Below are 22,167 nucleotides of genomic sequence, written 5' to 3'. Positions count from 1 at the left end.
GTGTGCTCCCCGGGGCCAGGAGCCTTGGTGCTCTCATGCGGGGCCGGGCAGGCAGCAGGCAGTGGGCACCCCTGCCCTCCCCAGGTGACGACAAAGTGCTTATTTCAGAGGGTGCCGAGCATCTCCTCTCCCGCTCTGCTCAGAGCAGAGGGAAGCGGGTACCACAGCTCCATCTCCCCCCCCCAGTGCCGACCCCCATCTCCCTCCCCTGCCGCAGGCAGGCGTGCTTGTCCCTGGCACCCTGGGGTGGGCACCCATCCCTGCCCGGCTACTTGCAGACGCTGACCCACTCGGTGATGCGACACTCCTCACAGGCCACAAAGCAGCACCAGTGGAACTTGCAGTTGCAGCGCTCGCTGCGCGTCTGCCGCAGGATGTTGTGCCCGCGGCCGCAGCACAGGCTCTCGCAGTTGTCCATGCCCGGGCTGGTCTTGTTGCAGAGGCGCCCTTGGGTGCCCAAGGAGTCCAGGGCTGGTTCCCGCTCGCAGAAGTCGGGTGACTTCTCAAAGTAAACCAGCTCGCTGATGCCGGCCCGGCGGCGATGCCGAGCATGGCCCGGCTCCAGCTGCCCAGCATTGCGGTTGTGGGGCCGGATGAGGGTAGCCCCATAGAAGCGGTCCTTGAGCAGAGACCCCACCAGGCGGAACTCGGGTGTCACCTGCCAGCACGTCTTCAGCTGGCAGCTCCCCGAGGTGCCATGGCACTTGCACTTCCTCCTCATGTTGTCCATCACTACCTGCATGGGGAAAGGACAGAAAGGACACCAAGGGTTGTCATGAGCAGCCACCAGAGCCCTGAAGCTGAAAAGCCAGAAGGACTGCACCCTGTTGCTATGCTCAGTGTCACCCACGTCCCACACCCTGCCCCTTCCCATCCTGGCAGTACCAACTCTATGCTCTAGCAAGTGATCAGCACCTAAAGGAGAGAATGAGCTACCTGACCACAGGGAGAAGGAACCTGAATCTCACACTGCTGCCTGGCTCCAGCAGCACCAACCTAACCGTGGACCCCACTTAAAAGCTGGCATGGCTGCACGTCTGCAGCCTTACTGGGACCCCCCAGTGCAGGAGTCCCCATGCACCATACCAGTCAGGAGCACTTCAAGAGGGGCAGATGAGAGGGATGCTTTCCCCTCCCCAGGACTTTCCCCCACTTAAAGCTCCAGCTTCAGGAGTCCCAGGAGCAGCTCTGCTCTCAGCTCTTGCCTGCTTTCTGGCAGGAGCCAGGGGCACTGAGGCACTGCCTCCCACCATCACCCAAATTTCAAGCAGGGGTCAGAGATGCTCACAGCCCTGACCTGTGGTCTGGGGAGGCCACAGTGAGGCTGGTGCCACACATCCATCCACCACGAGGGCCAGGGTGCATGGGGCTGGGCTGTGGCTGTGGTTTGGGCTGGGGCCAGAGGCCAGCAGGGGGGCAAGGAGGAGCTTGGGGTCCCTAGGAAATGCTGCTGAGTCCACAGGCTGCATGCTGAGGTCTCCCTAGGTCCCCCATCCCCATAAGGGAGGCTGCTGTGGCCATGCCAAGGGAAACTGCTTATGCCCAACAGTCTCCAGGGACATGGAGCAGCCACGCATCCCCACATAGCCTGGAAAGATACATGTGGGGATGCATTTATACCTTCTGTTCTGTCCCAAGAGGGATTCCCTGCTGGGTACTGTGCCTCCATACCCATGCGTCACACAGGCTCCAGAAGTTCCCTTCTCATGGAAACAACCAAGCCCCTCTAGGAGCTGTGCTGGGGCTTGCAAAGACTATTCCCCCACCTCAGGGACACACTCCAGGGGCCGGGGGAAGCCCAGGGGACATGTGGCCTTGTGCAAGGTCCTGTCCCATGATGCCAACCCTGCCTGGCTACCCGGCTTCACACCTGACCCATGCTGCCGGCTCCTGCCCCGTCCCTGGGGGGATGCATGTGCAAGGAGTGCCTTGTTTTGAGAGGGGTGGGTAGTTTTTACTCCTTGTTTTCTCGTTTTTGGGTAAATCTCCCCGTTGCTAAGCAGTTATGGTAATGAAGGTCGGTCAGGGAAACACGCCTGGAGCTCGGGGCACACGGTAGAGAGGTCTGGGCTGGGCTGGAGTTTGGCTTTCATCCTGCTGAGAGTCCTGTATCCTGCCGGGAACTGCCTCCACCTCGCAGGTAATGAGCTGCCCAGCCTCTCCGCTGTGCCCTGGGTGTGCCAGCCAGGAACACCAGCTGCTCGTCACCCTCCTTGCCACCATCCATGGGAACACACTGGCACCGGGACCCATCCTTTCCCACACCGCCTCCCTGCTCCCTTGGCTGGGCCCGGGAAAATCTGCATATAAGGCTCTGACTGGGATGGTCACCACTGGGATGGAGAGGACAGCAGCATGACGGCTGGACAGGGGCTCATTTGGGGCTATGACTGGTCACAGCAGAGGCTGGACAAGACAGCATGTGTGTTCCACCTCCACCACCCAAGCCATCACCACGGGGCATCCTCAGCCCCAGAACTACAGCACCCATCCATCCCTCCTCAGGGATGGCTTTTTCTCCCTCCTGCATGGGCTGTACAGAGCACACAGGACCCTGCCAGTGCCAGGAGACCCGAGAAGGACCCATCTGAGGAGCCTCAGCCCCATGCTTTTGCCATCAAATCTCCTCCACACACCCCTACCCATCCAGGTCCTTTCCCTGTCTCACAGACACCCAGGTTCAGCACATGCCCGGACTCGTTGGTGCTTTCTTTCGCACATTCCCAGCTCCTCCCAGACACGCTCATAAGAGCTTTATCGTAGGTCTTTGTTGTGAGGGTAATGGGTAGTTCCTTGCTGCCTTTCATCCTCTCTCACTCTCTGATCTGGTGCATTAGGAGGACCTGCAAAGCCTCTTGCATGCTCCTGCTGTTCCTCACTTGAGAACTTGCTCCCTCCCAGGGATGCATGACACCCAAACAACTGTTGGTGGCCCAGGGCTTCCTAAGCCAACAGTGGACCAAGGTGACCACTGCCACCATCGGAGGATGCTGCACATCCCCAGCAGCTGTGATCGCCTCCCTGGCTTTGTAGCTGAATGCAAAAGAAAAAAGAAACCAGTGTGTTTCTGCCTGGTTTCGAACCAGGGACCTTCCGCGTGTCAGGCGAACGTGATAACCACTACACTACAGAAACCCACATCCAATAGCCACTGGATGTGGTCATTGGTGGGATTGTCATGAACATCCCTGGGACACACAGGGACCATGGACGCGATGCTCAGAATCAGCGAGATGCTGGAGAGCTCTGGTGCATGGAGAGGGATAGTGCATGGCAGGGCACAGCACATGGCATGCATGTCCACATCACTGCTCTGCTCGAGGGGTACAACCCGCAGGACACAGAGGGGAGGACCACAAAGCTGCTGCATGCAGCACAGCCACTCCTGTCCTGGAAATCCCAGCAGACTGCTCCTTATTACAGCAGAAAGATGGTCCTAGAAGTGAGGAGGGCTCAGACGGGTGTGGGACCCATGGTGCTGCTGAAAGAACAGGTGGGGAGCTGGAGAGCCCATCCCCAGGAAATGTGGATGGCTGGGTCAGGCCCCATCAATAAGCATGGCACCAACAGGCACAGTCCAGGCACAGCATCATCTCCTTGTTCCAATGCATGGCACCCAAAACCATCACAACCTGACACGCACATGGGCTCACACCCACATCTCAACAGGGTCCCTGAGCTGGGCAGCCTGTCCAGCCATTGCTTCCCCCCTGCACTGGTACCATACCCTCCTTTACCCCTTTGGTCCTCCTCCGCTTCTGCTTCCAGTTCCCAGGCTTCTTCCATCCGCCCAGCTCTTGTCTCTGAAGCCACCAAGAGCTAACATGGCCAGTTCCATGCTGCCTGCCCTTGGGGACAAGCAGACCCAAGGCATTTTTGCTGTTGCTGGATCCCACAGAGACTGCACACTGACCTGCCCCAGTGCAAATATTCCTCTCTCACCTTCCCCTCCTTCTCCACGGGTCTGTGGGGTTTCCTTCAAGAAACAGGCAATACAGACCCCAAATTTCTGAGCAGTGACAGGAGTCTCAGTGTTTTGGGGTACACAAAGCTGGAGAGAAGCCAGAATGGGCCCTGTAGCCAGAATTGGGATGGGAGGGTCTGGCCTGGCCTGGGGCAGAGCAGCCTGTGGAGGATTTACCTGCCTAATGCTGAGTGAGCCTTCACCATGCACAAGCACACAAAGACAAACAAGCAAAAACCTTTGGCTTTCCCCAGGCATTTACAGCTTGGCCAAACTAGGACGGCTTCTTTGGGGTGGTAAAGCTCAGCTCCAGCACCAGGGAAGGGCACACACCGAGGTCTGGCTCTGCAGCGTCGCCATCTCACAGCTGGTTTTAAACATGCTCAAAGCAGGAGGCACATCCAAATGTCTGAGCCATAGCATCCTGGGCAAACACTCCCTGTGGAATTCTGAACTTTAATTACTTATTCCTGCAGCCACTACACACACTCCTGTGCTGCCCTGGCAGCATGTGCCTGGGATCTTGGGGACACATGTGGATTCACTTGGGGATCATGGGGATTCATGGGATGGGGTCCCCCTGGCACCTGCTGGGAGCAAAGGCAGGCAGGGCAATGCAGCCATGCTCCCAGCCCCTCCTGCCTGCACACTCCTTGTCTCCAGTGTCAGGCTGCTTTTAAACATCAGTTTCGAGACAGTGAAGTACTAATTAGCACCTTTAACAAGATCTGACATCATGAGAATGGAGGGGAGGCTGCCCTGCTCGCCTGGACAGGCTCCAGCACCCCTCGGAGACAGGGGACAAGGCTGTGGGCTGTCACCTCCACTCCTGAGGGGATGCTGCACTTCCCAGCTGGTACAGGCGTGCGCTGCCTGGCCCAGTCCCACTCACATCTGCCTCCCTGGGACAGCAGCTCCCTCTCCAGAGCCAGAGCTGTGCTGGGTGCAGGAGCCTGTGCTGTGCCCCCTTCTGCCAGTGACGTTTCCCTGCCTGCCCATAGCCCTCCCTTGCTGCAGCTGCCTGACACCAGTTCACCCTGTCCCTGAGATAGCCCTGCTGCAGCACAGGCAGGTGACAGTGGCCAGGGAAGTGTCCCTTGGCAGGGGGACAGCAGTGATGCCCAGAGGTGCCCTCCCCAGCAGATCTGCTCCACAGCAGGGCTGTGCCACTGCCTTTCCTCCGGGCAAAACTGGGGAGATGGGGGTGCCTTGGGGGCAATCCCAGCCTTGCACACGCATCCCACCACAGCCCTCCCGCATGTGTCCTAGGGGACCCAGCAGCATCACCGCACAACCCTGCTCACCTGCCGGCCCACACGGTTGTTGTGCAGCCTCATGCGGGAGTGGATGTCCCTGTAGGTTTCCCGGGAATCGAGGAAATCCTTGGAAAACTTCTCCCCATAGTCCACGTCGGGGCTGCACCCTCCCCATTCCCAGGAGTCCTGGAGGCCGGGGGTCTCGGCCGGCATGTGCTCCATGTGCACCCCGTGCACCATGCCCTTGCCACGGTTCATGGCCTCCAGCTGGAGACGATGCAGCTTGCGCCGGAAAGCCTCCTCATCACCCCGGCGTTTCTGGTCGCAGCCGCAGGCCTGCAGCTTGCCGAGGGCGCAGGCGTTGGACACGGCGTGCACCACACCGGCAGCTGCGATGGCGTATGCGAAGGCGCTCTCCCGAAAGCCTGTGAGGAAGGAGAGAGCAGGGCTCAGGCTGGGCAGTGTGGATGCGCCAGCAGCACGGTGGGGTACAGGGAGCCAGAGTTCAGCTTGGGCCTTGGCTTGCCCTGATGCACCAGCTTCCACCAGGACCATGACCAAATCCTCACTCCAGCTCCATCGCCACCATTGCTGCCCTGAAGCCCAGACCTGCCCTGACCCTAGCTCCCACCATCACCCTGCTCTCCCATTGCTCTGGGAGATGCCACCATGGCATCGCTCAGGCTTCAGTGTCATGGCCCTGATGGGAAAGGCAGTATCTCCTCCCACCTCCACTCAGACTTTCCCACTATAATACATACACTGCTGGCTGAGGAATACGTCTGCCAAGGGCCATTTCTGCTTACCAACAGGGTGCAGGATGAGGCAGAAACAGGAGCAGACAGCACTGCCTGGCCAGCCGCATTCGTCTGCCTATGCCCCTTCCTTCCCCAAGCCCCATCAGCTCCCTCAAAAAGCTCTAAATGTGCTACCATGCTGGAAAAATCGAGCATCCCTAGTTAGTGAGAGCATGCCGCGACCGCACCACACACTGCCAGGGCCGGCAGCTGGTATTCGTTAAACACTGGGGAGCGAGGATGTTCACAAATGCCATTAGTTGGGGATAGGCTGGATAGGGACAGGGATGGGTCCCATGGCAGGGGCTCTGTGGGGCTGCTTGGCTTTGCTACAGCTGGATGAAGAGCCTCCCCTACCTGGGAACTTCTGTTTTACTTTAAATGCAAAGCAGTGTTTTCATTTGTGGTTCCAGGGCCAAGCATGGAGCCCGCAGTGCCCCTTGCTTCAATACACAGTGACTGGCCCCAGCATGAGGAGGAGGGAGAGCCAGATTTAGTGCTGTGGCTTCACATGTGAATAAATAAATAGCTGGAGTTCACCAGCCTCTCTCCCTCAATTGGACAAGAGCAGCTTGATCGGCACTGGCTTTGCTACCGCTGAACAGAGGAGAGGTTTTGGGGCATTTTCTCTGTGCCATCACACAGGGAGCTTGGGTGAGCACCCCAAAGCACAGATCCCGGGCAGCGGCTCTGCCAGCTCCCTGCCTGCACCCCAGAGTCACAAGAGGTGAGAGTACAACCACTCCCCACGGCCGTCGCCCATCCTTGGCGATGCTTCCCACCACACATACCTCCTTGGTGGTTCGCTGCCGCCCGCCAAGCAAACGCTATGATCTTATTAAAGGGAAATGAAACGCGGCTCGGAAACCTGCATTTAAAGTCATGCTGCTCTTTTGTGTGTTAATTTGACACTGGTGCATTTAAAAAATTAACGAGGCGCTTGCTTAAAAGCCAGCGGGAGCCTCTCCCAGCTTCCCCTCGGTGTGGGACAAGCTTGCTCTCAGCCTGCCTCTTTCCGTGCACAAGTTGAACAACATTTTTCAGCGGGCAGGTAATGGGGCTGCTGGTGCGTATGCTGTGCAGCCTCCCCGGGGACAGCGCTGGCAGGCAGCGCCTGCAACACACCCACAGCGCTCTTAGAGCAGGACACCCTAAATCTGGGGACCTTCGGCGATGCAGGTCCCAGGTAAGCGATGCAGGAATGGAGACTCAGCATGGGAAGGTCTCCCAGATCCCCAGATCGTCCCCATGTCAGTTCTCCATCCTCACGGTCTGGGCCAGCTCCAGCCCTTCATGAGCCAAACCCATGCACAGCCCAAGAGCAGGGACTTGTCACTGTCACCCCACGCAACATCTCCAGCTCCTTGCACGGCCAGTGCCTGGGGATGGCAGCAGCAAACCCTCCACCCAGCACAACCCTCTCCTCTCAGCCCTGCCTTTCCGTTAGCCTGTTTCTCACACATTTCCCCAGCCTGCCGAATAATTTCCCATGTGGCACGTCCCGGGCCCCAGACAGAAGCTCTACCCCACCCAGACCGTCTAGCAAGCCCGTCTCCTTGCAGATAAAGAGGCCAGGTTCGTTTGGTGCCCTCCACAGCTGGAAAACCCCTGGGGTCAAACCCCAGCCCTTCTCTTTCCTCTGCTGCTCTCCGGCCATGCAAAAGCTGATGGATGAGGCCCGGGGTCCTTGTCCCTTGAGCAGCCATCCCCCAGGCTGCAGGCAGGGGACAGGCCGGTCCCCAGGACTTAACCTCCCAGCGCTCTTGGACACTTGTCCCCTCCTCACCATGGCCATTTCCCTGCTCAGTATCGCTGTGCCTGGCCCTGCCGCTCCTCCCTGCTTTCTCTGCTCCTTCCCTCACCTTCTTTCATGGGGAGCTGCGAGCAATGGTGAAGAGGGGGCCAGGACTGCACTGGGACCGCAGCTTCCATGCCAGTGCGGTTCTGCTTGGAAGTTCAGTTTACTTTCCTCGCTCTACCCCAGCCACAGCACAGCCCAGAGGATTGCAGCAAAGCAGCGAGCAACGTGGCTGCAGGCGACAAACATGGGCCTCATGGGCTTGGAGAGGGTGGGAGCTTCCAGGAACCGCAGGTGAGCACAGCATGCGGCATCCCGCCCTGAGCCCTTCGGAGGGAGGCTCTCCAGCTACCCCAGCCACCTAAGACCTCAGCGGTGATGTCTGAGTCACCAGATCCCTCCAGAGACCGCAGAAAAGGCTGTAGCTGTGGGAGGTATGAGGAGAAGAAGTGTTGCATCCTGCAGGGAAGAGGGAATGGAGGACACCACCCTTACACCACCACCATGCCATGTATTTAAAGGACTGTGCTGGGCAAGGAGGATGGATCTGAAATCTCACCCCCAGGTCAGATCCTGAAGTGGCTGTCTTAAGCAAGGGAAAAATTTCCCTGTCAAGATGCATCTGGGAAATGGGGAAGCATTTAGCAGGACCCCATGCCCCAGCTGGCACTGGCTCTGCTACAGGTGCTGTAGTTTCTCCATCTCTCATGTGGATGTGGGATGAAGGCAAAGGGGCCAGCTCAGGCACAGCTCTGGGTTCCATGGTCTGGAGACCAGGGAGAGCTGGAGTCATGGCCTTCCTCCCACACATTACTATCACACCCCGGAAGAAATGCCCTCCCAGCACCCATCACTGCAGCAGCTGGGTTGCACCGAGGAAGCAGCCAGGACAGCCTGTTCTGGGTGCACCCTGGGGTTTCCAAGGGATGCTCAGCCACCCCTCCATGGGCAGTACCCCCCAGGAGTGGGGGGCGGCTGCCAGGAGCTGTGGGCACATCCCCCTGGCCCTGCCGGCTGGTGAGGCAGAGAACTCCTCCTGCCACCCCCTGCGAGGCCCACAGAGACGGCCAGTCCCAACACGCTGCCTCTCCCCCAGCCCCGCTCCCTCCCCTCCCCTCTCCCTAATTAAACTGCAGGTGAACCTGCCAGGGTCTGGCCCAGCACCAGGCGCTAAACGCCTTCCTGCAGATCCCAACTTGCCTCCCTGCACCTCTTTGAGCGTGCCAGGGACAGCCTGCAGCCCTTGCACCCCATCCGCCCACAGCACTCCAAGCCGGCAGCCCTTGCTACTCTGCAGGGAGCCAGGATCAGCCCCGCACCTCTGGGGATGCTGCGCTGGTACCTCTGGGGATGCTGCCCTGGCACCACCAGGGATGCTGCCCTGGCCCCAGGGTCTCACTGGGGGCAGGTCTGGGGGATGGAGATACCCACGGGGATGAAGCTGAGCATCCAAAGCACCCACGTGCGCTTCAGGGCCAGGTGGGCAAAGCCCTTGGTTTGCCTGGGGGTACCAAAATCCCTGCCAGCAGCCTGGCTGCAGCTGTGCCAGGCCAGGCGCTGCGGTCTGCGGGCATCCAAGCTTGGCTGGGGCTCCACAGAGCCAGGCGCCGGGGTCCTGAGATTGGCAGCATCTCCCTGGGTAGCCATAAGAGCACCTGCCTCCCTCGGCACATGGCAAAGCCTCCCCATGCTTCAGTTCACAGCTAGCTGGCCCTCAGCACCTGGTGTCTGCAGCCTTGCAGGGAGTGCCCCACTCTTCACTGTAAGAAATCAAGGTCTGGCCATGTACATGCAGGGCCCTTGGCACCAGGAAGCCCTTCAAGGAGGGTACAGGGTGCACCCCATTCCTCCAAAGACTGCAGAAGGAACCAGGGAATCCTGCCCTCCAGAGACATGTCTCTTCCAGCCATGTACCCTTGGGGCCTTCAAGGACACCCAGCCCCTCCATGAGGGTCCCAGTTATTTCACAGCTCCATATAGATGAGGTTGGGGTGATCAAAGGGGAATGTGCAGGGAAGAGAGATCCCTTAGCACACCTCAGACAGCCTCTGCCTGGCACCCGGACAGTCCCAGCCCTGCTGACACTGCACCAACCCATGGGTGCACATCTACCAGACAAGGACAAAGGCTTGGTGACCCACCGCCATCTGCAGCTTTGGTTTGGGCAGGCACCCAGGCACGGTTCAGCACAGCCACACAGTGCTCAGCCACTCACGGATGCTGCAGTGGACCACGTACCAGGGGCAACAGGCAGCCCTTTCCAGTGAGGTGGACACGATCATGCTGCTCACCCTAGGAGCAGGGGACCTGTCTCCCTTGCTGATGCAGATGCAGCCACCTGCCTTTACCTCACGGCTCCGTTCTCTTACATCTTCCCCTGTGGCCATCAGAAGATGTCTCTGGTGGCTGGGGTGGTACAGCAGAAAGGGATGGGACCAGGGACAGGACTGGAGGGTGATGGCAGGGGTGACAGTGCCAGCGAATGGGCAGAAGACATAGGCAGTCAGCTGAGGAGTCAGAGAAGATTAAAGGAGGATTTGCAATGGCAAAAAAAAGCACATGGACGGCATATGGGGCAAGGAAGATGCGGGGTGCAGATGGCACTGGAGGCTGAGCAGGGGGTACATGGGACACTCCACACCCCAAAGGTGCAGCATCAAAAGACCAAACCTGAAAAACCAACAGCCCACTGGAGTGTCTCAGAAATACCAGGGACTCTGTGACAGCAAGGACAGTAAATCCACGGGCACCCTCTCTGCTTGCCCCCTGCTAACCGGTTGTGCTCTGCAGTCGCCATGCCCTGTACCCCAGGGATGGGCACATCTCCCTGCCTTCCCTGCCACAGAGCAGGTCTGTGCTCTGCTCAGAATGCTGTCAGCATCCCTGTCCCTGGCTATGCTGCCCAGAATCCACCTTAGGCTCCCAGTCCTGTCGGATTTGAAGCCTCCCTGCTCCTTCCTGTCTCCCCAGGGCTTGCACTCAAACTTCTGCGATCAGGAATCAGGATGGGGAAACAGGCATTCACCTGCCACTCTCCCCTACTCTGTTCCCAAGGGATGAGCTGCCCAGCTCCACCAAGTGCCTGGATGCCTGGCAGAGGATGGGACAGGCACCGGTGCTGCACCCCGAATGGCTCACGCCTGCACTGGTGAAGATGCAAGAGATGCAGGAGGACGGGGCAGAGATGGGGAATGGAGCCAAGTGGGGAGAGCGGGAGGGAGAAGCCAGCTACAAATAATTTAAAGTGAGATTCACGCACGGCTGAACTGATGGCAGAAGAAGTGGGAAAAGGAATGAAAGATTAAAGGGGTCTGTCACTTCGGGTTACAAACAATGATCCTACAAGCACACTGCGCTCCGAGGCACGGCAAGGAGATGGGGCAGGGCGCAGAGCAGAGACATGATCCCCAGAGGTCAGATCCATTAATGCATGCAGCATGGAGCCTGCACCCCTTGCTTCCAGTGCTCGCCTCTCCTCCAGCACTCAGGTTGGGTGATGCACCCGGCTGAAAGGCAGAGCGCAGAGCTCCAGTTCCATTATAGAGGGACACGAGTGGGCTGGAAGTGGACTAGGGCACCAGCCTCAAGGCTTGTTCCATGCCAGAACAGCTCTGAGCAACCACATGGGATGGCCTGGGTGCTCAGGGCTCATCCTGCACCCTCTGCTGCCAAAACAGGAATTCCGTGGTATGCCTGTCTGCTCTGCTGCTCCAGCCCTACCTCCATCCTTTCCTGGTGCTCAGTGCTCTATCCCAAGGAATTATATCCTACCAGTGCTGGGAGCCTGGGATGAGCCATACCCAAGAGCCGAGGACTGGATCAGGAATCCAGGGGCTGCGGGAGTCCCCACACCCATCAGTCACAGCTCTGACAACGTAAAGAGCTGAGGTGGCACCTAAGACACAAGTGAGCTGCAAGTCACCGGCCACCACCAGACCCAGTGGGCTGAGGAGGGTTGCAGAAGCTCAGTGCTCTCTGCTGCTGGAGCTTCTCAACCAGGCTGGTGGGACCCAGAGCAGGGAAGCTCGCCTGGGTGTGTGAGCGACTTGAGCCAGCAAGTTAGTGTCTCCTACTGCCTGGGGAGACTAAAAGTGAACTGCATTCCTCAGAGGACCTGGAAATACCTCGATGCTTATCAGGGCTGACGGTCCCCACCCTCCCTGCCAGGCTCTAGCCTGGGTGCTGCTGGTGGAGGGAAGAGACTCTGCCCTCCTCCAGGCACCAGCACGCTGAGAGTGGCCGCAGCTGCTCCATGGCTGGACCACAGCCCTCATGCCACACGTGTTCCAAGGCAGCATCTACTCCAGCGAGGCTTTGACCATCTGCCTTGGACACAAGGGAGCTCCCAGCACCAAAACACTCCTTCACTCCCCTCTCCAGCCATCTCCCCACCAGCTGGAGGTGCTTAGGTGACCCTGCCATCACATCCCTGCGAAGGAATGGAAGTCTCAAGCTGCCAACTTCTCTGTGACTCTCCTTGCAGTCCCATTCACAGAAGATGTTGAAGGATGTGGAAGGATGCTTGAGGAAGGGATAAAGGCACCTCTCTGCTGGGCACCAGGGCAGGAGGCTCTCAGGCTAGGGTAGGTGAACAGTATCTTTGGTGATTTTCACCTTCTTCAAGAGCTAGAGGAGCAATGGGTTTGCTGGGCACCTTTCCTGCCCTCAGCACCCACCTGCCTGCCACTGGCACCGTACCGTCCTCTCCTACCTACAGTCTGAGGTTGTGGGCACTTAAGAGATGTGCTGAAGCCTAGACTTCAAAAGCAGTACTTAGGCGAGAAGATGCATTCAAGTCGTACAGGAGGTCCCATCAGGTCACGACCCTGATCTGCACCATGCAGTGCAGCCCCTCTGCACCTCCAGAGTCCACTCCTGAGGGAAGATTATCAACTAGGGAGCTGTAATCCAGGCAGAGCCAGCCATGCCTGCAAGGGAGTCATGGCACCAGGACTTGACAGACCACGAAGAACTAGGAGAGCTCTCCCAGCAGCTCAAGTGGGTGCTCTGTGGGCAGACAAGCTCCCAGTACAGCCTGTCTCTCTGCCCCCACCATGCCACCATGCTCTAGGATCCCACAAAGCAGCTTTCTGCACTGCGGAGCCAACACAAAGGCAGGATGCCAATGTGATGGGCTCACAGAGTTATGTCCCCTTAGCTAGAGGTGTTTCTGCTCACCGTGATGCATGGAAACAGCATCCCCAAAGCAGGAAGGAGCCAGGATGCTCACTGCACCCACCAAACTGAATCCCAGAGCTTGGCATCCACCTTCAGACCCACCAACTGTTCTGCACACCCATGGCACCACTCCAAACACCAGCCTACACCCTATGGGAAGAAGATGCCAGCAAGTGGTGGGGCCTGGAAGAAGCCTTTGGAGTAGCTGGGGCTGGGCAGGGAGGAGTAGCTCATGACGAGGGCCAGTGTAGGTACAAAGGTGCATGGAGAAGAGCCCAGCTTTGCCACAGTGCAGTGGCAAACCCCTGTGGTTTCTCAGGCTCTGCCCTCATCCATGGGGATGCTAAAGAGCTGGCCTGGCTCCCTGTGCCAAGGAAGAGCTGTGTAGGGGCCCATGGAGAGCCTATGATGGCTCCTGAGAGCAGGGGCTGGACATAGAAAGAGAAAGAAGAGAAGGGAGACCATCCAGCCCTTACCTCTGCTGAAGATGATGCTCTCGTAGGGAATCTTGTTCTTGGTCTCGAGGCTGGAGCAGTTCCAGCGCTGGTCCCGGAACTGGTGCTGGCACTCATGGATAGCGATCTGGATGCCCTGGATGGCCGACGCAGTGACGTCGGGGTGGCGCACGCACACCTCCAGCTGCCGCCGTGTCAGCCCCGGCAGGGTCAGGCACACCGTGTTCGCATTCAGCACCGGCTCCGATGGCAGCTTCAGGCCCAGGATCTCATTGGAACAGGAGCTGGGAGGGAAAAGGAAACCCATGAGCTCGGCACAAGCAATGTGACAACTGCTTGCTTCCCCTCTGGAGAGGGAGAAGAGCTTGGTGAGGGACACACATGGGTAGGAGAGATGCTCCTCAACCCACACTGTGCCTGATGCTTACAGAGAAGGCTGGGAAAGGCCTGGGCATGCCAGCTCAGCCAGGCAGAGATGCCCCAGCAGCAGCGGGGCTGCCATCCTCTCCAGCCACGTCAGCACGGACTGTACCCAGCAGCAGTCACATTTGGTCCTTCTGCCTCTGGAGCCCAGCATTTCCCACTGCTGCACCCCGTCTGTGTGCTCCCCCAGGGATCTCACACCCTGGCCACATAGTGCAGACCATCAGGCACAGGCTGTCCCGGCTTGCCTTCCCCAGAGAGCATAGGCTTTCCCCTGGAAGAGTAACAGAGACCCCGGAGTAGGAGACCATCCCACGTCTGGCCCCATTCTTGTTGCTGGTTGATTCCCTTCCTGCATCTCCCGCATCTCCCAGCACTGCTGGTCCTCATAGGGGAGGTAACCAGAGGGACCAGCCTTTTCAGGGAAATTCAGAGCCAAGCACCCTGCCAAACACCCTCAAACTCTCAGCAATAATCCCAAATTAAGATCCCAGTCCCACTAGACCTGATGCCTGTCACCACAGAAGCACAGTGACCAGTTGATGGATGCGTGCAAGGGGAGGCACGCGATCCATGGCAGGGGAGCAAACACACAGGCAGAGGTGCTGCCTGGGGAAAAAGGGAGATAGATGGAGTGTGGGGAGATGGACAAAGTATGTCCAGAGAGAGGTGCCTGGAGCTAAGACAGTGATACACAGGACAGATGGATGTGGAGAGGGAAATGGAAGGGGTGGAAGGGTTTGTGTAGCTCCAGGGAATGGCTTGAAAGACCCTGATATCCACAGCGTCCAAGCAGAGGACCTGCAAAGCAAGCGGCAAGCAGAGGGATGTCCAGGAGCATCTTGCATCTTTCAGCAGGGTCCACCAGGAGCTTAGCACTGCCCTGCTCCTTGCTCAGAGCACCCTGGTCCCTGCTGAGAGCTCTCTCCAGGCAGGGTTCCTTCTTCCCTAGTACAGCCAAGAGCTGGGTCTCTGGCCGGAGCAGGGAGCTTGGAGCCCTTTGAACCTTGACTACAGAAATGAGACTTGGAGGAGGATACTGGAGGAAGGCCTGTAGCTGCCTTACAGAGCAACCTGGTCTTGGGGAAAAGGGTTATTCCCTCTCTGCTCCCCCAGATCCTACAAGCTTAGTTCAGGCACATGGACAGAAGCAGCTCTCAGGGATCAAGGACTGACTTCCCCAGCTCAGTGCTCACTCAGCTCTGGAGGAAGGGCTCAGCCCCAGGGTCCCTGCTGATTTACAGCTTGTTCAAGGGGGAAGGGGAGCTGTCAGAGTCAGGCTGCTGCTCTCTCCAGCTTTCCAAGTGTGTTTACACCCATGCCACCACTTCCACTGGTGATATGTGGGTCTGCCACAGTGCAGATCTACAGTGACTCCAACAGCATAAGTCGAGGTGTGGGAGAGCGGACAGAAGGAAAGCAGAAGGGGGTGCATCCCTCCAAAGCACCAGCACAGGAGAGGAAATCCTCTGCCTGGCTTCTGTGCTCATTCACGCTGTCGAAGCAAGCTGTGGCTGACACGAGATGTAAAACAGGTCTGCAGCTACCACCATCACCAGCCCCAGCAGCTTCTGCCCCAAGCACTGCAAGGACCTTGTCCCATGCTTGTCCTGAGCCAGACACAGTGCCTGCCACCCTCTCGCAGGGCATCCCGGGGTGTGGGGGGTGTTATGGTGCTTCTCCCCATCGCACAGCAGGGAAACTGAGGCAGGAGCCCTTGTGCAGGGCCCCGGAGAGCAGAGGGCAGGTCCTGCTGCCTCTTGCTCCACCCAGGGCTCAGGGAGACCCAGGGACCAGCAAGGAGCTGTCACTGTCACCCTCCCTAGGAGGACACAGCGCTCCCCCAGCTCTCTTCCCCCTTGAAATCTGGATTTAAACTTGATTTCACGGTGACAAGCCCCCAGGTCACAGGCTGCAGCGGCTGCTGCTTTAATTAATACAAGTCCCAACGTTAACAAATTATATTTAAAGGGGCTGGAGTGAGGGGGAAGGGCGGGGGGACCCCCCCCCCCCCCTCACACCAGCACCAGTGTTAACCCCTGGCTGTCCATAGCGCGCAAGTTTGGGAGCGGGCGGAGGGGAGCTGCCAGCCACCCGGGAGAGATGCACACAGGCGGGGTGGTGAGTGTTTGGGGGGCCGTTTTCTGGAAGGCAGGCGGCCCCCTCTTAGTCCCCCCCTATCGCTTTTAGCACCGGCGGAGCCGCGGAGGGGATGCAGGTGGACCCCGTGCCCTGGTGCACGCCTCTGGGGTGCGGAGCCCAAAGGCCCCCGTCCCGTCCCCCGTGACATCCTCTCCGGCAGCCCCCCGGCTCCCGCGGGAGCCCCCGGCAGCGAGGCCCGTCCTCCGCCCGGGGACAGCGGGGAAACTGAGGCAGATAGGGCGGGCGCTGGGGCGGCTCCGGCCGGGGAAGAAGGGGGACAACCTCCGGGAGCGAGGGGAGCCGCGCATCCCGCCGCCCCTCCGCCGGGCCGGAGCAACGGTGCGGGCAACGGGGCAATGGCCCTGACAGAGCCCTCAGCGTGGGGCCGCAGCCGTGCGGGGCCGGGGCGGCGGGACCCCCTCCGAGCTTCCCTGGGCAGCCCGCCCCCGGCGTGGGGCTGGGCTCGGCGGCTTCCCGGCGCCCTCCCCGCGCGACCGGGGCGCTCAGCGGCAGCGGGGCTGAGGGGAGGCCAGCTCCTACCTGGGTACCCAGAGGCTGAGCAGCAGCGAGCAGAGTCCGTGGGCCAGGGCCGGGCGCATCTTCGCTGGGGCAGCGGCTGTGCGGGCTGCGGGCGGGCGGGCGCCTTTGGGGCAGGGGCGGCGGGGCTCGGCGCTGCTCTCTGCCCGCTTTGTTTGTTGTGGGTTGTTTGCTTGTTTGTGTTTTCCCCTCTCCTCCCTCTCACTGGCTCCCTGCGCGCCGGGGCTCGGCTCGCCGGGGCGGCTCTGCCATCCTCCCGGGATGCCCCCCCCGCCTCCCGCCGCCCCGGCGCCCGCCGAGCCCGGCGAGGGCTGCGTGCTCCCCGCCCTGCCCGCCGCCGCGCCGCCGCGCTCAGCCCCCCGGCTCAGCCCCCCATGGCGGGACGCGCCGGGGAGCCGGGGGGGCCCTCGGCCCGCGGGGTGCGCTTCCCCGCCGCTCCCCAGGGCGCCCCGGGGCTCCGGGGCCGCGGCGGGCGTGGGCAGAACTCGGCGGGCGAGCGGCTCTGCGGCTCCCGCGGGGCCCGCAGGCACATGGGGAGCCGCGGCCCCCCTGCCGCCCCCCGCCGCCGGTGTCGCTGGGCCGCCGGCGGAGCGGGCAGGGTCGCGGCCGGAGCGCCCCGGGAGCGCTGGGCGCGGAGCGGCGGCGGCGGCGGCTCTGCCTGGGATCGCGCTGCGCCGAACATTACTCAGCGCCCGGAGCCCGAGTCCCGACACGTCCAGACAGGAGCCCGCGGGGGAAGGACGGGGCAGAGGGTGGCAGCGGGGCGGGGAGCCGGCGTGTCGCACGCAGCCTGCCGGGGAGGGAGCGGGCGGCGGGGGGGCGATCGCCGAGCCCCGGCCCGGGGGAGCGGGCACCGGGGGGGGAGCGGGCGCTGGGTGTATGGTAAGTGTGGGTGCTGGGGTTGAGCGCGCAAGGTGCGGGGTGAGGGTGCGCGGCGTGGGGATTGAGCGTGGGGAGAGGTGAGTGTGCGTGGCCTGGGACAAGCGTGCACGGCGTGGGGGGCTGTGCGTGGTGTGGAGGAGCACTCATAGGGACTTGGGGGAGCACCTACAGCGTGGGTGAGTGCGTGCAGGGCATGGGAGGAGGCTGCTGCGGCTATCGGGTGAGTGTGCAGAGTAGAGGAGCGTGCAGGGAGGATGTGGTGAGTGTGCGTGGCATGGGGTAAGTATACATGAGGTTTGGGGTTAATGTGCATAGCATGAGCGTGCTCCAGCTGTGGGTTGATTGTGCATGGTACAGGCGAGTGTGCACAGCATGCAGGAGTACAGGGGACTCTGTGCAGTGTACAGTGAGTATACAGTGCATGGGTGAGTGTGCATGGCAGGGGGAGTGCATGGGGTGTGAGGTGAGTGTGTACTGTATGGTGTGGGATTAGTGTGTGTAAGGCATGGGTAAGTGTGCATGATGCGGTTGAGTGTCCACTAGGTACGGAGTGAGGGTGCGTGACATGGGGTAAGTGTGCGTAGCAGGGTGAATGTGTGTGGAGTATGCTGGAAGTGCGAGCGGTAAGGGTGAGCAAGTACGGAGTGTGGGGTGACACTGCACAGCCTGGGGCAAGTGTGCATAGGCTGTAAGGCAAGTGTGTGCAATGCGGGTAAGTGTGGATGGTGTGGACTGAGTGTGTGGTTGTGACACTGTATGAGCTGAGTGTGCATAGCAGAGAGTGAATGCAATGGGGCATGGAAGGACTCTGCACAGGGAGAGGGATATGCATAGCATGGGATATATGAGGAGTGGGGATGATGTGCCCATGGTGTATGCACATGGGGACTGGGGGTGCCTGGCACAAGCTGTGGAGGTGCAGAAATGTGTCCCTGCTGGTGTGGGGCATGCAGGTGCCTGTCTGTGTGCACAGAGAGAGGTGAGCATGTATGGCCTGTGCTGGGGGTGTGACTGTGTGTGTGGGCACACAGCATGGCCATGTACATCCCATGGTGGTGCTGGCCCTGTTCAGGGCTCACTAGCCCTATGCCAGGGAACCAGCACCACAGGGCTGATGCCTTTGGAGGAGCTGTGGACACTGCTCTGGCTTCCCTTGATGGGGCAGACAAGCACCCCTTGTCTTGCTTTCCCCACAGGTCCTTCCAGGCTGAGCACCCAGATTGTGCCCATCTCCCTGGCACCATCACCCAACATTCAGGCACCCCTTACCTTCACAGGGTCCTGCTTCATCTGAGAGATGCATGGTGGACTTGCAGGCTGTCCGTGTGTCCTGCTGCTCCCATAGGAACAGGATGTGGCCCTGGGAAAGCCTAGAGTAACCAGGCTGTCAACGGATACCTTCAGCCCCAGCACAGCCCCTTTGTGGTCAGAGGATGTTTGATGTCCCCTCAGTTTGGGTGCCTACACTGGGCAAACTAGAGGGGCTCCCGTTGGGCACTGGTGGCTGGGGATGGCAGGCAGTGTCCCCGCAGCTCCCCAGTGTCCCAGCCACCCCAGCCCACACCATGCTGGTGTTCACACCATCAACAGCCAGGTGGCAGCTGGCAAAGCTCTGTCCCCCCGGGGAGGGCTCCATGCAGCATCTCTGCCAGCACAGCAGTGCTGGTGGGGGCTGCCTGCACTCCTGTGTGTCGGTTCCTGTTTGCACCAGGGAGGAAAATGCGTTTCCCTTGGGAAATGAGTTGCAGTCTGGAATTGGGCCCCAGGGCTGTGCTGTGCCTCTGTGGACTCTGGGTGCAGGGGATGGCATCTCCACTGAGGTCCCTTTTGCACTCCTGGGAGTGCTGGCCCCTCTGTCTCCAGCTCTGCTCTTGAGTGGGCTTAGCCTGCGGGCCAGTAGAAATCTGGCATGGAGGGCAGCATCTGCCCCTCAACTTCCTGCCCACACAGCTTGGCAGGAGGTGGGTCACAGACCCTATGTCCCTTGTGCGGTGCCCTGAGTGCACAGAGAAGTCCATCGCACAGCATTGCCCCGACACCCATCCCACTTCCTCCATAGCTGCTGCCCTCCTGGAACCCTCCAGTACCCGCTGGGTGATGCGGGGTATCCCACAGGTAGTACTGTCAGGAATCCCCTCCTGCCACCCTTGCCGCAGACATTGCCTTATGAGAGGTGCAGTGTCAAGGCTGGTCAGAGCACACCTGGGGACTCATGATGGTAACACACATTGGACTCCAATGTAGGGGCCATTGCTCCTGCTCTCCCCACATCCTCGCACCTGGCTCCTGTGCTTCATTTCGCCTTCGCACCCTGGTACAGGCTGGACCCCCCCTAATTATTCCCCTCTGCCAGGCAGCCCCCTGGCTCTGGTGTCCACAGCAGGTCCTCACCACCCCCTGCTTTTTTGAACCACCTCAGGGGTTACACCCAGGCCTGTGCTGCCCTTGACCTGGAAGCATCAGAAGGTGCTCTGGGGGCTTCTTTTGGGGGTCCCCTGGTGAAAGCAGGGATCCTCCCCACCAGAATGCAACTCCTGTGGCTCCTGGGACTCTGGTGCCCAGGCTCTGGGAGCGCAGATGTTTGTGTGTTCGTTAGGATCCTGCGCACGAATAAATGCCAAGGCAAATCAGAGGGGAAACGCTTTCATCCTCCTCCAGCCCTTAATGACATAATCGCTTCCAAGAGCGGGTGTCTCACTCGCACGCTCTTGCTGGCTTGGGGAGGAGGCCGGCCACTGCGTCCCACTGCCGGCACTCACAGCGGGGGCAGGTGGGGGAGGCCTGTTTCCTCATGTCCCAGCAATGTCCTGGGGCTGAGGAAGAGCCAGGTGATCACTTGGCTCCAGCCTTTCTTCTGCGTCACACCAGCAGAGCCCTTAAGCGCAAGATGAAGCAACTGTTGTGGCCTGCGGAACTGGGGGCCTACAGGACAGGATCTGGCCCCTTTGAGCAGGGGTGGGTGCAGGCAGGCATGTGAGACTGTCAGAGGATGCTTTGGTGCCGATGGGAACATCAAGGCTCAGGACAAAAGCCGTGTCTTCTGTGAGCACTGCATTTGTCCTTGTCACTGCTACAGCCCCTCAGTTGGGGACACAGGGCCATGGGACCATGGGACCTGCAACCTTGCAGCTTCTCAACCATGTCCTACACCCTTCAACATCCCTACACTGCAGAGGCCGGGCAGAGATGTGAGGAGTTCTCAGAACTGGCATGAAGAGTGTTGCTCCCCAGAGACAAGTCAGGAAAGGATCTCCCCTGCCCAGGCCAAAGCACGGCAGGCAGGTCCCTTCCTTCAGCAGGTTATATGGTGCCCCAGGATGTGCTTTGTATAGGGGGCTGGGGAAGCACCCATATGTCCTCTTCTCCATCCTCACTTCCCTCTATCCTTCTGTCCTTCTGGCCCTCCATCCCTCTGACCATCCTCTGGCCCTCCATCCCTCTTGCCATCTCTCCATCTCTGTGACCACACCCTCCTGCCCAGCTCTCAGGTTGCCAACACTTTCCCTGATCCTTTCCCTTTCCCTCTTGCAGGAGCAGGTCCTGCCAGCACCCCGTTCTGCAGCTTCTACACCCCAGGAGAAAGTGGCTGGCTCTTCTGCTGTCACCCCCATCAGGATTCCTTTCCAGCATCTCCTCATGCAGCCCATGGCTTTCTGGCTCTGTTCCCACTTTCCCTCCTGGCAGGTACCTTCTTTTAGCCCCTTCTGCCTTGGGATAACCATGTGCCAAAATCTGTGACCTGGACAATCATGCAGTGTTTTTCATAGGCACTGGATGGAGGGTCTTTGGCATCTCCTTGGGGCAGTGGGTCATCTCTGCAATTTCTGGGTGCCCAAAGATAACCCCCTAGAGACCCATGTCAAGGAAAGACAGGGGTTGAGATCTCGATGCTCTATCATGCTGCTCCAATCTTACAGGCTGGCTGGAGGCTCACAGATGGAACTGGAGAGCAGCACGGGGAAAGACCAGCTTGCTCCAGCCAAGCAAAATCCTGGTCATGCTGCAGTCCTTGGAGGGACTGATGGCTCCTAGGACCACCAGATCCAGCCAGTCTGTGTGTGCAGCTGTGGGAGGATGGGGCAGCTCTGCTGCCACAGAGTGGGATGGCATTCAGCACATCTGAAGGAATGCAGATGAAAGACCTGGGGAACCTTAAAGTGTGGGTGAACAGGAGGATGGGCAGAGATGGAGAAGAACCAGGGCAGATGCTCAGTCTGATGCCACCAGGATCTGGAAGCAGGAGCGGAAGGATGCTGGGAGCTGCATGGCTTACAGTCTGCAGGAAGGGTATGCAAACCAGTCTGAAGGAGGAGGAAGAGGAAGGAGAGGCTCTCTGTGAGCCCATGCAGCCAGCCACGCATCCAGCCTTTGCCATCCTGCAGCGGAGCTCTCCCAGCTCCCCTGCCCGGCAGCACCCACGGGACCGGAGCGACGGCTGCATGAGTCAGGGCTGGGCGTGGGGTCGGGGCGACCCTGCCTTTGCGGCAGCGTTAGTCACCGTGCGGAGCTGCCCCAGCCCGGCAGCGCCGGAGCCCCCAGCATCGCTGCCCTCACGCCTCGCGACCTGCCCGAGTCTGCTCGCCGTGACTCAGGACCCAACCGCACGGCCACCCGGCCGGCCTGGCCAGTCCTCCTGGCTTCCCCGGGGCTGGGGCGATGGCAGGGCCTGGGGCGGAGGGTGCACACCAGCCCCAACGCCATCGCTCGGCCCTGCTGCCCCTCGTGTCAGGATCCG

The 22,167-nt window shown here is 60.1% G+C and overlaps 1 protein-coding gene and 1 non-coding gene across 2 annotated transcripts; both read right to left on the bottom strand.

Moving 5' to 3' along the window:
- Positions 1 to 231: 231 nt before the first annotated feature.
- WNT10A (Wnt family member 10A) lies at positions 232 to 16,795 on the bottom strand. Its single transcript, XM_065672854.1, has 4 exons — positions 16,554 to 16,795; positions 13,470 to 13,732; positions 5,269 to 5,645; positions 232 to 736 (listed from the first exon to the last, which is right to left on the bottom strand). The coding sequence occupies exons 1-4, from the start codon at positions 16,610 to 16,612 to the stop codon at positions 269 to 271; spliced, it is 1,167 nt and encodes a 388-aa protein (XP_065528926.1). The 5' UTR covers positions 16,613 to 16,795; the 3' UTR covers positions 232 to 268.
- Positions 3,063 to 3,135, bottom strand: TRNAV-GAC (transfer RNA valine (anticodon GAC)). The gene has a single exon. It is a non-coding gene; the product is annotated as a tRNA-Val (tRNA).
- Positions 16,796 to 22,167: the final 5,372 nt, after the last annotated feature.

This window comes from Lathamus discolor, chromosome 3 (assembly GCF_037157495.1).
Source record: "Lathamus discolor isolate bLatDis1 chromosome 3, bLatDis1.hap1, whole genome shotgun sequence".
Taxonomy (NCBI): domain Eukaryota; kingdom Metazoa; phylum Chordata; class Aves; order Psittaciformes; family Psittacidae; genus Lathamus; species Lathamus discolor.
This window is presented reverse-complemented; position numbering and strand designations above follow the sequence as displayed.

Bases quoted from the DNA above. Each gene is read 5' to 3' on its own strand.
- WNT10A (XM_065672854.1), bottom strand. From the start codon at position 16,612: ATGCGCCCGGCCCTGGCCCACGGACTCTGCTCGCTGCTGCTCAGCCTC. The intron at 5,646-13,469 runs GTAAGGGCTGGA...CCTTCCTCACAG, and splicing joins GAGCATCATCTTCAGCAGAG to GCTTTCGGGAGAGCGCCTTC. The intron at 737-5,268 runs GTGAGCAGGGTT...TTCCCCATGCAG, and splicing joins ACAACCGTGTGGGCCGGCAG to GTAGTGATGGACAACATGAG.